Below are 12,599 nucleotides of genomic sequence, written 5' to 3' on the forward strand. Positions count from 1 at the left end.
TATGATTCACCTTCATCTCAAACAATTTTACCACGTTCTCCCAACTAGTTTCAAATCCACCTCTAGTGAGCATCTCAATTATTCCTCAAAGGAATCGGAAAAGAAGAGATTTTAGGGCTACTCGACATCTTGACTATGCACACCGCTCCATAGGCTTGACTCACATCTCCCTCCACCGACTTGTGACTCAACCACAAAGGTCAAAAGGTCTTGAGAAGGGTTGTAATGTATGGGCGAAAAGGGTGAAGGTAGGCTAAAATTTAAAATTTGGTGGTATAACTAAATTGTGAAGCAAAGGGTGATCAATCCTCAACACCATGATCAAGCAATCACTAAACAAAAACACCAACACCCCTAAGCTTCTTCAAGGCCAAAATCACAAACATATATACAATAAGCGTAAGAACGCTTTCCCCTAAGCTAAAATGAAGCATTGTCCTCAATGCTTAAAATAGGGAGAAATATACTTACATCAAAGTATATTTGAACTTTTTCATTTTTCATAATTTTTTCACTTTTGCCAAAGCATTTGAATTTGCTTTGCTTTTTCTCATTTTTTTTCATTTTTTCAATTTTTTCACTTTATTGCAATGTCCTTGCCTCTTTTAACTATGTACGGCTTTTTCAACTTGGCATTTGACTTTATTCACAAAATATACACAAAACAAACTTGCTTACATTATAAGAACCAATATTCAAACTCATCCACCACAATCTCCAACAATAATGATCAATTGCTTCACAAAAACCAAGAATGGAAACAAGAATGAAACAAAAGGCTCAAAATCTAAAGATAAGGCTTGAAAAGAAGGTTTATGGCTCAAATGGTTAGTAAGTAGGAAAATCAAAACCCAAATAAAGAAATAGAAAACTATCCTAGAAAAGGAAAAATACTACCCCGAAGAGATGCCTTTGTCCTTCCTAAATGGCTCGGTCGCGATCTCGGAAGACAAGAGTCAAGTTCTAGATAAAGCATACAATAGTTAAGGATCCATGTGCCGCTCATACAAAATATGTAGAAGGCTTGAAAAGAATGAAACCTCACATGGTTATAGCAATAATTCACTATTTGCTTCAAATTCACCAAAGGGAGCAACTCCTACTAACCACAAACAATAGAATCCGGCTTCAAGGTCCCGAAAGTTCTAAAGACACTACCTTAGCATACTCTATCCTAGAATCAACCAAACATACTCTCAGACCGTGCACACCGATACCACATAGGAAACCATTCATTCAAAAGCAAAATGTCGAATGGTATTATGTCCAAAACATGAGCATAACATGAAAAGAAAATGAAAAGAAAGCCTCAAAATCATATTTTTTGTATTTTTGCATTGTTAAAAAGAATTAAAAGAAAAAGGAAAATAGAAAAGAGAAGAAAAGGAAAAGAAAAGGAAAAGATAAAGAAAAGCGCAAAGATGCATGCATGTCATATAAATCCTAATCGTCATACAAGTGGTCATTCGACAACATCGCCAATGACCTCAAACACCATTAGTGTTATAATGTAAACATCCTCAAACCTTTCAACTCTTCCTTAACTAATCCTATTCTATGCCAACAATGAAAGAAAAGAAAGAAAAAAGAGAAAAAAGAAAGATCTCACCGAGAGATCCAAGCTAAGCTAAGAAATCGGGGTAATACCACCTTCATGAATCTCCAATCAAGCATTAGCGTGAATCGTCAAAACCAAGTGAGAATGAAAAAGAGAAAATGGAACTATATACAAAGAAAAAGGTTAGTAACTTTAAAACAAAATAATAAGACAACAAAATTAAAATAAAAAGACAAAGTAACAAAATCAAACTAATCTACAAAATAACGAAATCAAAACAAAAAAAGAAAATAGCAAAATAAACTATATACTCAAAATAGCAAAATCAACTATACACTAAAGCTACAATCATTTGGATCAAAGGGATTTTGATTTAGAGATTTGGATTAAAAGGAGCAAAATCTTCATCAACTCAACATCAAAAAGCAATCATCATCGAAATCAATCTCAGCAAGAAAAACATGATATACTCATGGAAAACAACAACACTCAACAACATCAATCATAGACCAAGACAAGCAATCACAAATCATCAAGGTACTAAAAATCAAGGACATCCAACAACAACAAAATTGGCCACTGAGACCCTTCCATAAGACTAGTGTCCCCCCAAGCTAAACAAAAATACATCTCAACATCACATCAATACAAAACAAATGATCACATAATAAAAGGGATGGAGGTAAAAGCACAAAGAGGGGGAACTAGTTACCACTAGGCTCGGCACCATCATCACTATCCTCCCTATCATAGGAGAAGTCGAATGGGGAACCGTAAGGATCCCATCCCCCGGTGTAGCCAACCATAGTGGCCCCATAAATTATCTGGTTGCCAAGGGGCCAAGGGACTGTATTGCTCGGGCAACTCTAGTGGCAACAGATTGGTGGGAACAACATAGGGGTAGTTAGGATCACCCCTATAGTCGCTCCCACCTGGCACACGGTAATCATAGTTACCGTTCTCATCCAGGAAGGTGCGAATTTCGGTGTTGGACCCTTGAGGTCCTTGCCAATATGGGTATATAAACCTCCCATCATCTCCCTAAGACGGTACGGGACCAAGTTGAGGAGGGAAATAAGGGTAGTTAACCGCGGAGGTGATCTCCCCACGGTTAACACTCGCATCATAGAGTTGTAGTTGTTAGAGGAACATACCTTGTTGCATTTCGGAGATGCCTCTCATTTAGTTGTAAATTGACTCGAAATCTTCATCATACATCCCCTCCATTCGAATTTTCATGCCCGCCATTTGGGCATTTCAAACTTCCATGTCGGGGTTGGATAATTGATGTTGTTGATGATGAGGTTAAGGCTCTTGTTGTTCTTGTTCTTATTGTCGTTAACGTTATTGTTGTTGTTGACGTTGTTGTTGATTTTGTTGGATTTGTTGCTCTTCGTTGAGGACATCTTGCATGTCATCATCATCACCGGGAGGCGGTTGCTTTGGGGCACAAACCACACATTTGGAACATGCTAGTGAAGGGAGGTCAAAGAGGGGTTAGGAAGGTAACAATGATGTGCATTCCTCTTCAACCAATAAAAAACCTCTTCATCATTGTTCTTTGCTAGGAATTTGACTTGTTTGAAAACTCTTTAACCCTCGAATTTTGAGTATCCTACTTTCACCCAATTCACAGGGTTTGAGCTGAGCAATGTCGAGGTAGAGAGAGTTGGCTTCCCCCACCGGAGTACAAGAAGGGAGGTATCAAGTGAAACCAAGCTTGGGAGCTAATCTAGTCACCATGCTACCACATTGAATGTCCCTTGACTTCTTACCATGCATGTCCATGCAATTTTTAAAGAAGATGTGCCCAAAGTTGACCCTTCCTTGCAACTCCTCTCTATTTGTAATCCAAAGAACAACCAACTCGGCCTTCGACATATTTCCCAAGTCTTGCTTTGGAAATACCAAGTAACCCAATAGCCAATGAAGCACATGAAGGCAGAGTTGGAAAATATCACTCGCTAGAGAGTAGCAAGCGGTGAACTCATCCAATCCCGAGATATCATGTCACCATGCATTTTGGGAAAACCCATCAAAGTAATCATGCTTGGGAATGAAGATATCCGCTCCCGGATCGAAATGAAGGGCCGCATTGAATTCGGCCAAAGACATGGTCCTCACAACATTGAAGAGTGGAAAGGAAATTCGGAAGTCCTTGTTGCCAACCAGAGTGGAAGTCAATGAAGCTAGAAACTCCCTAGTAGGCTCAAGGTAGGTTCGGTAGCATGTGTTGATAAAGCTACCTAACCGAAGGTTGTCAAAAAAAACCCATAAGTCCTCATCGATCCCCAACTTGATCATACTCTCTCGATGATAGTGCCGTAAGGGCTTTATGGTTCTTTTTTTAAAGTCGGTAAAATGAGATTTGTGGCTTGGATTAGCAATTCGTGTTTTAGGCAATGGTAGAGGGTCATTGTTTGGTTGAGTTTGGGATGAGGGTGAATTTGTGGGAGAAGGTTCTTCAATTGTTATTTGAGTTTTTCTCTTTTTGGAGGTGAGGGCTTTCATGATTTTTGACATGTTTACTTCACAAAGCTCATAACAAAAATTTTATCACAAACTTCACTAATCGCCACAATCACAATTTAAACACAACACTACCACACTACTTGATTTACGCAAACACCACTCAATCACCAACTTACTACCAACAATTCAAAATTTCAATCTTCCACAAAGAGCCACCAAATTTAACAATCAAACTATACAATCAACAACAACACAATGTAAGGCAATTTTAATCAACAAACAACACATATAAGCAACCAAATTACACAAACAATCATCATATTCAACCAAATCAATACTACTACTATTCACAAGTATAAATAATCAATCTCATGCTACAAATTGATGTAATCATACAAAACAAAGGTAGAGAAGATGATTATACCATACAAGAAGCAAATTTGATCAAGTTTTAAGCTCCAAAATCCACCAAAACAAAAATCCCCAATTTGCTCTTTAATGTAGGAAAGAGAATAGAGAAAATGAAATGGAGGAAAGCAGTATGAAATTTGGTTAAAATGATGAAATTTGAGTAGGAATTTGATGTATTTGTGAAGAATTATGAAGATTGGAGTGAAAGAATTGATGTTTGAGTGTTAGGGTTTCGTTGAGGAGAGGAGATATGGTGCGGACGAGGGTGAGGATAAGAGGGAAATAAGGGAAAGAAAGGAGAAAAGAAAGAAGAAATACTCGACTGGGCACCTGCGCGGCCACGCAGCAGGGGTGCGCGCCTGCGCACGAGGCCTGCGCGCCCGCGCCCCTGCTGTCTCTCTTCTTTGCTTGATTTTTTTCTTGGTGCGTTCAACTATGGGTTCTATGCATCTTTATCATCCCAATATTATTGAACCCACTAATTACATCAGCTTCAAAACGCCTTGGCAGTGGGTTCAACATCCCAAATTAATGAGAGCACCATAATGAACCCACCAATCACAAATTTTCTTCTCATTTAAGCACAACTTTTCCAATCTTACCTTTTGGATTACCTTACCCTTTCAACACGAAATTCAATAAAATTGAGCATACTCTCATCATTTATCATGAAACTCCTTCCCATCATGCTCATGCTCGTTTGAGGGGTCCAATTCCCATGAATTTAACCTATAAATCCAAACACAAAACAAGTGAAAGAAAGAAAATCAATTAAAAGAAAACTAAGAAAGATGAAATCAAAAAGAAAATGTTAGAAAACCAGGTTTCCTCCCAGGTAGCGCTTCCTTAAGGTCCTAAGCTCGACCCTTCCTCCAAATCACGGAGGGTCAAAACAAACCACTTTGTTCAAAGCAGTAGAGGAAACAAACTTCTTGTCATTGCTTGGCAACTCCACTTCTTTATTGGATGTATTCTCTTTTGTTGAAAATTCCGATTCAAGTTTGCTTTGCTTCAACTTTATTTTCTTCTTCATAAAAGCTCTCTTTTTCTTCTTTGTCTTCTTTCTCCTTGTAGTGGACGGCTTCTCACCATTAAAACATTTGGAGTCAACCTCATCCTCTCTCGGGTAGAGCTAAAACCATGAAGGTATATCAATCACCTCCTCATCCACAAGCTTTGAAGGTTCCATTTTATCTTCACTAACCTTCTTGCTTTCAACATTTGAAGGCACATCATCACAAACTTCAAGAACATTGTTAGTTGAAAACACAAACATGCATACATTATCATTGGAACGAGGTGAATTGATACACATAATTCCCTTCACAAAAGTTAAAGATTCATGCATCAACTTAAGCTACAAACTAGCCTTATTGTTACCAACCGACAAATTAATAAGGCCACCTTTCACATCAATCAAAGCTCCCAAAGTATCTAAGAATTGAATGGTCTCCCTAAGATAATAGGTATGTTGTCATCTTCCTCTATTTCAAGCACAATGAAGTCAACCGGAATTGTAAACTCACCTATCTTGAGGGGGACATCCTCAACTCTTCCCTTAGGAAACTTGATAGATCGGTCGGCTAATTGTAAGGTCATGTTGGTTGGAAGAAGCTCACCTAGCTTAAGCTTCCTAAAAACCGAATAAGGCATTATGCTAACAATAGCACCAAGATCACAAAAAGCATTTTGAAATAATTTTCCATTTATCTTGCAAGGGATTGAAAAATTACCCGGATCTTTCTTCTTTTTGGGTAAGTCATTGTGAATCAAGGCACTATAACACTCTCCAACCTTTACCGAGTCAACCTCATTACACTCTCTCTTGCCACTCATAGCTTCGGTGAAATGGATTGAAAGATGAACTTCCCTAAGCATATCAAGAAATCTCCCAAATTGTTCATCAATCTTGTTTCTCAAAAACTTTTGGGGATATAGAAGTTTAGGTTTAATCACATCCTAATTCAATTTTTCATCAATTTTCACTTTCTCTTGGGCTTCTTCACTCACCTTCTTTGACACATCAAGCTCTTTCTTCTCACCTTCATCAATCTTCCTAGAAACTCTCTCTTCAAGCACTTTACCACTCCTTGCGGTGATAGAAAACACGGGTTTCTTAGGATCAACTCCTTGAGAGGGTAAAGAAGAAGGGATAGTATTCACACTCTCCTTCAAGGTTTTTTCTAATTAGGTGATATGTTTTTTAAGCATTTTGTTGTGTGTCATCATCTCATTGAACTTTTTATCACTTACCAACATGTAAATGTTAAAAATTATAGTTTAGTTCTCAATGATTTCTTCCAAAGTAGTCCTAGAAGATGAAGGTTGAGCATAGGAATTGTCACCTTTACCTTGAGTTCTTAGAGCAAATCCGGGTGTGGGTCCCCTTTGATTGTTGTTTTGAAAATTTCCCCGGTTTTGGTTGCTCCAATTACCACGGTTTTGATTTTGGCCATTGTTTTGGTTATGATTACCATAGCCTTGATTTTGGCTTTGGTTTCCATACCCTTGACCTTGACTTTGATTATTATAGCCTTGATTGTTATAGTTACCTCGGAAATTTTGATTTCCTTGGTTCCTATAACCACCATTTTGGTTATAATTATTAAAGTTCCCTTGTTGGTGAGAATTTCTATTCCCAAAATACCTTTGTCCATCAAATCTTTTCCCATTGTTATTGTTTGAAACAAAGTTCACTTGTTCACAATCATTATTATTAACATCATCACAATTATCAAATACATATGGACAATTAGAAGCATCATGGTCATATAACCCACATACTTCACAAAACAAACATCTATTTGGCATATTGTTTGAAGTAGGAGCAGTAGAGTTAGAAGATGTACCTCTCCCCTTATTGTGGGAAAGAAGAATTGGTTCTTGTGATGAAGCACTCTCAAGCCTTGCTTTGATCGAGGTCATCTCCTTTCCCAAGTTTGAAATTTGTGAGGATAAATTGTTGATGGCATTGAGATGGTCGATTGAATACACCGTAGAACTGCTCTTGCTTGTCAAATCTCTCTCACCTTCTTGCCAATCCATATGATATTTTACCACATCTTTAATTAAGTCCACTACCTCATACTCCGTTTTGTTCATGATAGAACCTCCGACATCTAAGCAAGATTTTCCTTGAGGGCTTAGACCTCCATAGAAGATTTGGATAATTTGATAGGTGGGAATCCCATGGTGTGGCACTGTCTTTGGTATTCCTTATACCTCTCCCATGCCTCATAAACACTTTCATTTGGCTTTTGCTTAAAGCTTTGAATGAGAGCTCTTGCTTCAACCGTCTTCTTTTGTGGGTAGAACCGAGATAGAAACTCCTTAGTCACTTCATCCGATGTTCTCAAAGAGTTTAGTTTCACCTCTTTGTCCAAGCACTCTAGAGCACGTCCAATAAGAGAGAAAGGGAAAATTTTAAATCGAATGAACTCTTGAGTAACCCCATTCACCTTGATGGTATTGCAATACTTCTCAAACTCCTTAAGATGGTTGAGAGGACTCTCATGCTTGGCTCCACTAAATTGACGCCTCTCTACCAAATTAATCATCGCCGATCTTATCTCAAAGTCATTTGCCGGTGTCGTGGGAGGAGCAATTCTGCTTTCAAATCTATAGGCTCCCAGAGTTCCAAACTCCTTCAATGCTACTCTCGGATTAGCACCCATGCTTTCTCGTTCTTCTTCTTCTTCTTGATAGTTTTCCTCTCTTGAGGGACTTGAGCTTGAGGAACAATTAGCACCCCTTATCCTTGTTATGGTCTTCTAAATTTCCGGATCAAATGGCATTAAATTTTGATCTCGTGCCCTATGTATACAAATCTCAAAGGAAAATATTAATAGCATGGCTACAAATGTAGCCTAAAGAAAGAAAATCTTTTTGTATTTTTCTATTAAACTGCAATAGACTCAATCAAAAATAGCAAATAACCATGCCATTCCCCGGCAACAGTGCCATTGTTGACGCGAGGAAAACCTAGGTCGTTGAATTCTAAGTATCCCCGATCAAAACCAAATTTATAACCAAAACCAACCCTAAGTATAGAGGTAAGTCCGAGTCGAACCTAAGGAAATGAGGTATAAGCTAAAGTGAATGAAGATCAAAATGTAGCAACCATCAATACCAAGTTTCTCTTTCTAAAATCTAAGAATAAAGTTTTCCAAAATCTTGAGCTTATCTCTCTAAAAATCCAATCAAAAGTTAAATTCTAATTCCTTCTAAATTCATTCTCTCTCTAAAAATAAAGAAATTCTATATATAGTAAAAATACAAAGGAGAAGTTAGTTAGACGTCCAAAAAGAACCCCAAAAGTCGCGCCCTCTCCTCTCAATGTGCGGCCGCAAAGTTGTGGGTACAGAACTGTGGGAGAGCAGCTATGCGGCCGCACCTCCCACCTGTGCGGCCGCGTACAGGGCCTGCGCGCTCGCGCCTGGGAGCAGGGGAAAGCTTCCTCGTGCGTCCGTTGATGCTCCCGTGCGCTCCACTTGATACACGTTGGGGGTGGCAGTTTCCAAAGTTCTTCACGGTGGGTTCAACACCTTTTTAATGCTCACTTATCTTGAGAGTGCGGCCTTTAAGACTTTGTTTTTGCACTCCTTCACAATTGAGCTTCAAGGGGAGAGATCAGCTTGCATCTTAAGCTTTATAAAGCCCGAGAAAACGCCATTGAGCTCCTTGAACATTACCAATCTCCTGAAATCAAAGAAAAGCAAACAAATAAAGGAGAAAAGGAAAAATAAACTAAGAAATGAAAGAAAATGGGAAAACAACTAAGGAAAACACAAACTAGAGAAATAGCAAGTAAAACTAAAGAAAAAGAGATAAAAGAGATATAAAAGCAATCAAAATTCAACCTAAAAGTGGCTAAATAAGTTCCATAAATGACACTCATCAAAAATAGCCTTAGCCGTTATCACGGTGACGGTAATATTTTGAATATTTCCTAGAAACAGTTTTATTTTGAGTAGAAAGTGTATTTTAAAAGAAAGAAATTTCTAGGGTATTACCAAGTGGTATCTTGGAGCTCAAGTTGGATTTTTTTTACCATTAAAGCAAAAAAATGTTTTTTTTTTTTTCAGTACCTATGTTCTTTTTAAATCTTGGCCAAGTGCTTATATAAATAAGTTTGGAATTTTTTTATTTAAATGGTGCGAATTTTTTATTTAACTATGTGGGCCGATTTTTTTTTAATAAAGGGGTCCGAATTTTTTTTAATTTGTTCGGACAAATATTTTCACAGTAAAGTTCGAATTAAAAAAAAAAAATTGTTTACAGGTATGCGAAGGAATTAAGGTATGTAATTACGTGTTAATTGCTTTTATAATATGTGGTGAGATTGGGTAGGAAAGAATGGGAATATAGGTTAGAATTGTATGTCTTCCTATGTGCATATTTTATTTATATGAGGTATTCAAAGCATGTTAAATGATAATATGAATCTATGTGAAAGCATGTTTATGTGTAATAACATAAATTGTATGATTGAACACCAAAGTTAATTTTTTGAAGAAACTGTATACTTCATTGAAAATAATTTTTCTTTATTGAGTCATAACCCAAAATACCTTGTAGGATGTTTGATTTACCTAATAGATTCTCTTGCATGGGTACTGTAGTAAAGAAGGACTTTGAGCATGTGTGGGATTATATTCGCATGGTTCGCTTTTACTGTACTTACAGATCTTATTTGTTTAGAGAGCATCATCTAGATCAACCAGATTATGTCTGAGCCATGATTATTCACTGTTTGCCTAACTATCCATCCTATGAAGCTATTAAGAGTCGCTTTCGTGATTTTCATTTGCCTAATGGTGTAGCTAACTATACAAAGTATAAGGATTATAATGTTTAGTGCGGAGCGGATTAGAGATACTTATACCGTTACATTTCTTACAAAGAATTTATTCATATTAACCCTCAATATGCTTCTCAACGTCCTCCTTGCCATAACTTTGGTGATCCAGTTCCACATCAAAATGCACCCTACTATTCTTTAGAAAATGATGATCCCATGTCTGAGTCAGAACCTAAGCAAAGTTATGAGAGTCAAGGTGAACCTATACTATGGAGCAAGATAGTGTGTCTGAAGATTCTTCCTGTGAAGTTATTCCTAATCCAAATCAATTTAAGGGTAGTGGATAGAACTGGAATCAGCAAAAGGGAGGATAGGGTAACAACGGGAGTCAAGTGAACAAGGGCCGCTATTTCAGAATGGGAATAACCACCAATGGAGGTAATACACAAGTCAAGGGTGGTACACCAGGGAAGCTTCATGTGATGGGTTAGCGTGAGGCTGACGCAACGAGAGATGTTATTACCGGTACATTTTCTATAAACTTAGTTCCTGTTAAAGTTTTGTTTGATTCAAGTGCAACATATTCTTTCATTTCTAAAGCTATGCTTCCAAAACTATCGAATTGTTTGAAAACTGTAGATGACATAGATATTCCTATAGAACTTTCAACTAGTGCATCACCTAGACTTTACTATAGACTTGTTGGAGATGGGATACATACGCTCAAATGCATCACCATGGGGAGCACTTGTGTTATTTGTGAATAAGAAAGATGGTAGCATGAGGCTATGCATCGATTATAGGGAGTTGAACAAGGTAACCAGACCATCATGAATAAAAACCCTTTGCCTAGGATAGAAGACTTGTTTGACCAGTTGAAAGGTGTAGTAGTGTTTTCTAAGATTGATTTGAGATCTGGCTATCATCAACTACGAATTGCAGAAGAGGACATTCCGAAAATGGCATTTAGGACGAGATATGGACACTGTGAGTTTTGGGTTGACAAATGCACCTGCAATTTTTATGGACTTGATGAATAGAGTGTTTCAACCTTTCTTAGACCTATTCGTGGTGGTGTTTATTGATGACATTTTGGTTTATACAAACAACAAAGAGGACCATGTAGAGCATTTGAGAGTAGTGTTAGCTACTTTATGGACTAACCAATTGTATGCCAAATTCTCGAAGTGTGAGTTTGACAGAAATGGTGTCCTTCGAACAAGTGTATTATTCCGATAGAGGGTTCGGAATTATTAGAAAGCTAATTATTCAGTGAGGTCAAGTGATCGGAATGCCTAGCTGGAGGCTGCTTCCGATCAGTAATATTAATGTATAATTAATATTACAGCTTGATCTTAACTGAACCCTACGGGTCACACCCAAGCAAACAAACGATCCATAACAACGAATTAATCCGAAAGGAATTAATGAGTCACTCGAGTATTATGAGCATAGATGTCAAAATCGAGCTAGGAGCGTCGAGACCGAGCGTCGCAAGTCGAGCATGATTATTATGTAATAATTGTTGCTTAAATGGTTGGCTCAATTTTTCACATAATTGCCAATTGCTTTTAGTGTGAAATGTTTATGTTTTGAAGCTCTTAAGTACTAAAGATCTAACCTTTAATTATTTTAGTTTGTTGGAACTTTATGTTACTAAATTTAATTATTGGTTATTTAACATTCTTGATATAATCATTTTATAAGTTGATTAAACTCATAAAGTTTCAAACTTATGATTGAAATTTAACTAATCTTCATATTGGAAGATGTAATTTTTCAAAGATTCACAAGTTGATGTAGGAATTTTTCATTGAATATTTATGTTCATTAGTCCAACTCCTTTTAATTTTGTCAAGTCTCATGATTAACTTATGTTTGTTAAATTAATAGTGAGAATAGCCCTTCATTTTTGTAGCATCAAGTTGAACCAAATTTTATTTAAAGAATAGTTCTTAGATTAATTTGGTTTGTGCACTTAAATGAATTTATTAAGTTTGACTTGTTTTATATTACATTTTTGCTCAAAATATTGATTCTAAAATTAATTTAGAATTGATTAGATACGTCACACAAAAATTAGGAAATAATCCCGAGGCACAATAGCCACGAGCAATCCCTCGGCCAGCTGGGCTGCTTGTGCATCCTACATGCGGCTGCCAAGGGAATGCGGGCTGGTGCAATGCACATACGTGCTGGTGTTGTGGTGTGTGCGTGGGGCTGTGTACAGCTTGGTACGCGAGGGGCATGCGAGAGATGGCCATGGTGCAGCAGCAACAGCTGCGGCCATGGCGCGCAGCATGATACGGGCTGCTAGGCAAGGCCCAGTAGCAGCTCAACATGCAATGTGTGCAAGCT

At 37.6% G+C, this 12,599-nt stretch overlaps 1 protein-coding gene and 1 pseudogene across 1 annotated transcript in view; both read left to right on the forward strand.

Moving 5' to 3' along the window:
• The window catches only part of LOC145581059 (uncharacterized), a 68,900-nt gene extending 65,942 nt beyond the window's left edge, over nucleotides 1–2,958 (forward strand). Inside the window, exon 9 of the mRNA XM_081638129.1 lies at nucleotides 2,745–2,958. Coding sequence (XP_081494255.1) covers nucleotides 2,745–2,958 — 214 coding nt within the window. The remainder of the gene's footprint in view (nucleotides 1–2,744) is intronic.
• Nucleotides 2,959–7,625: 4,667 nt separating this feature from the next.
• LOC145583633 (small nucleolar RNA R71) lies at nucleotides 7,626–7,722 on the forward strand (annotated as a pseudogene).
• Nucleotides 7,723–12,599: the final 4,877 nt, after the last annotated feature.

This window comes from Chenopodium album, chromosome 15 (assembly GCF_948465745.1).
Source record: "Chenopodium album chromosome 15, dcCheAlbu1.1, whole genome shotgun sequence".
In the NCBI taxonomy this organism is placed as follows: Eukaryota; Viridiplantae; Streptophyta; class Magnoliopsida; order Caryophyllales; family Amaranthaceae; genus Chenopodium; species Chenopodium album.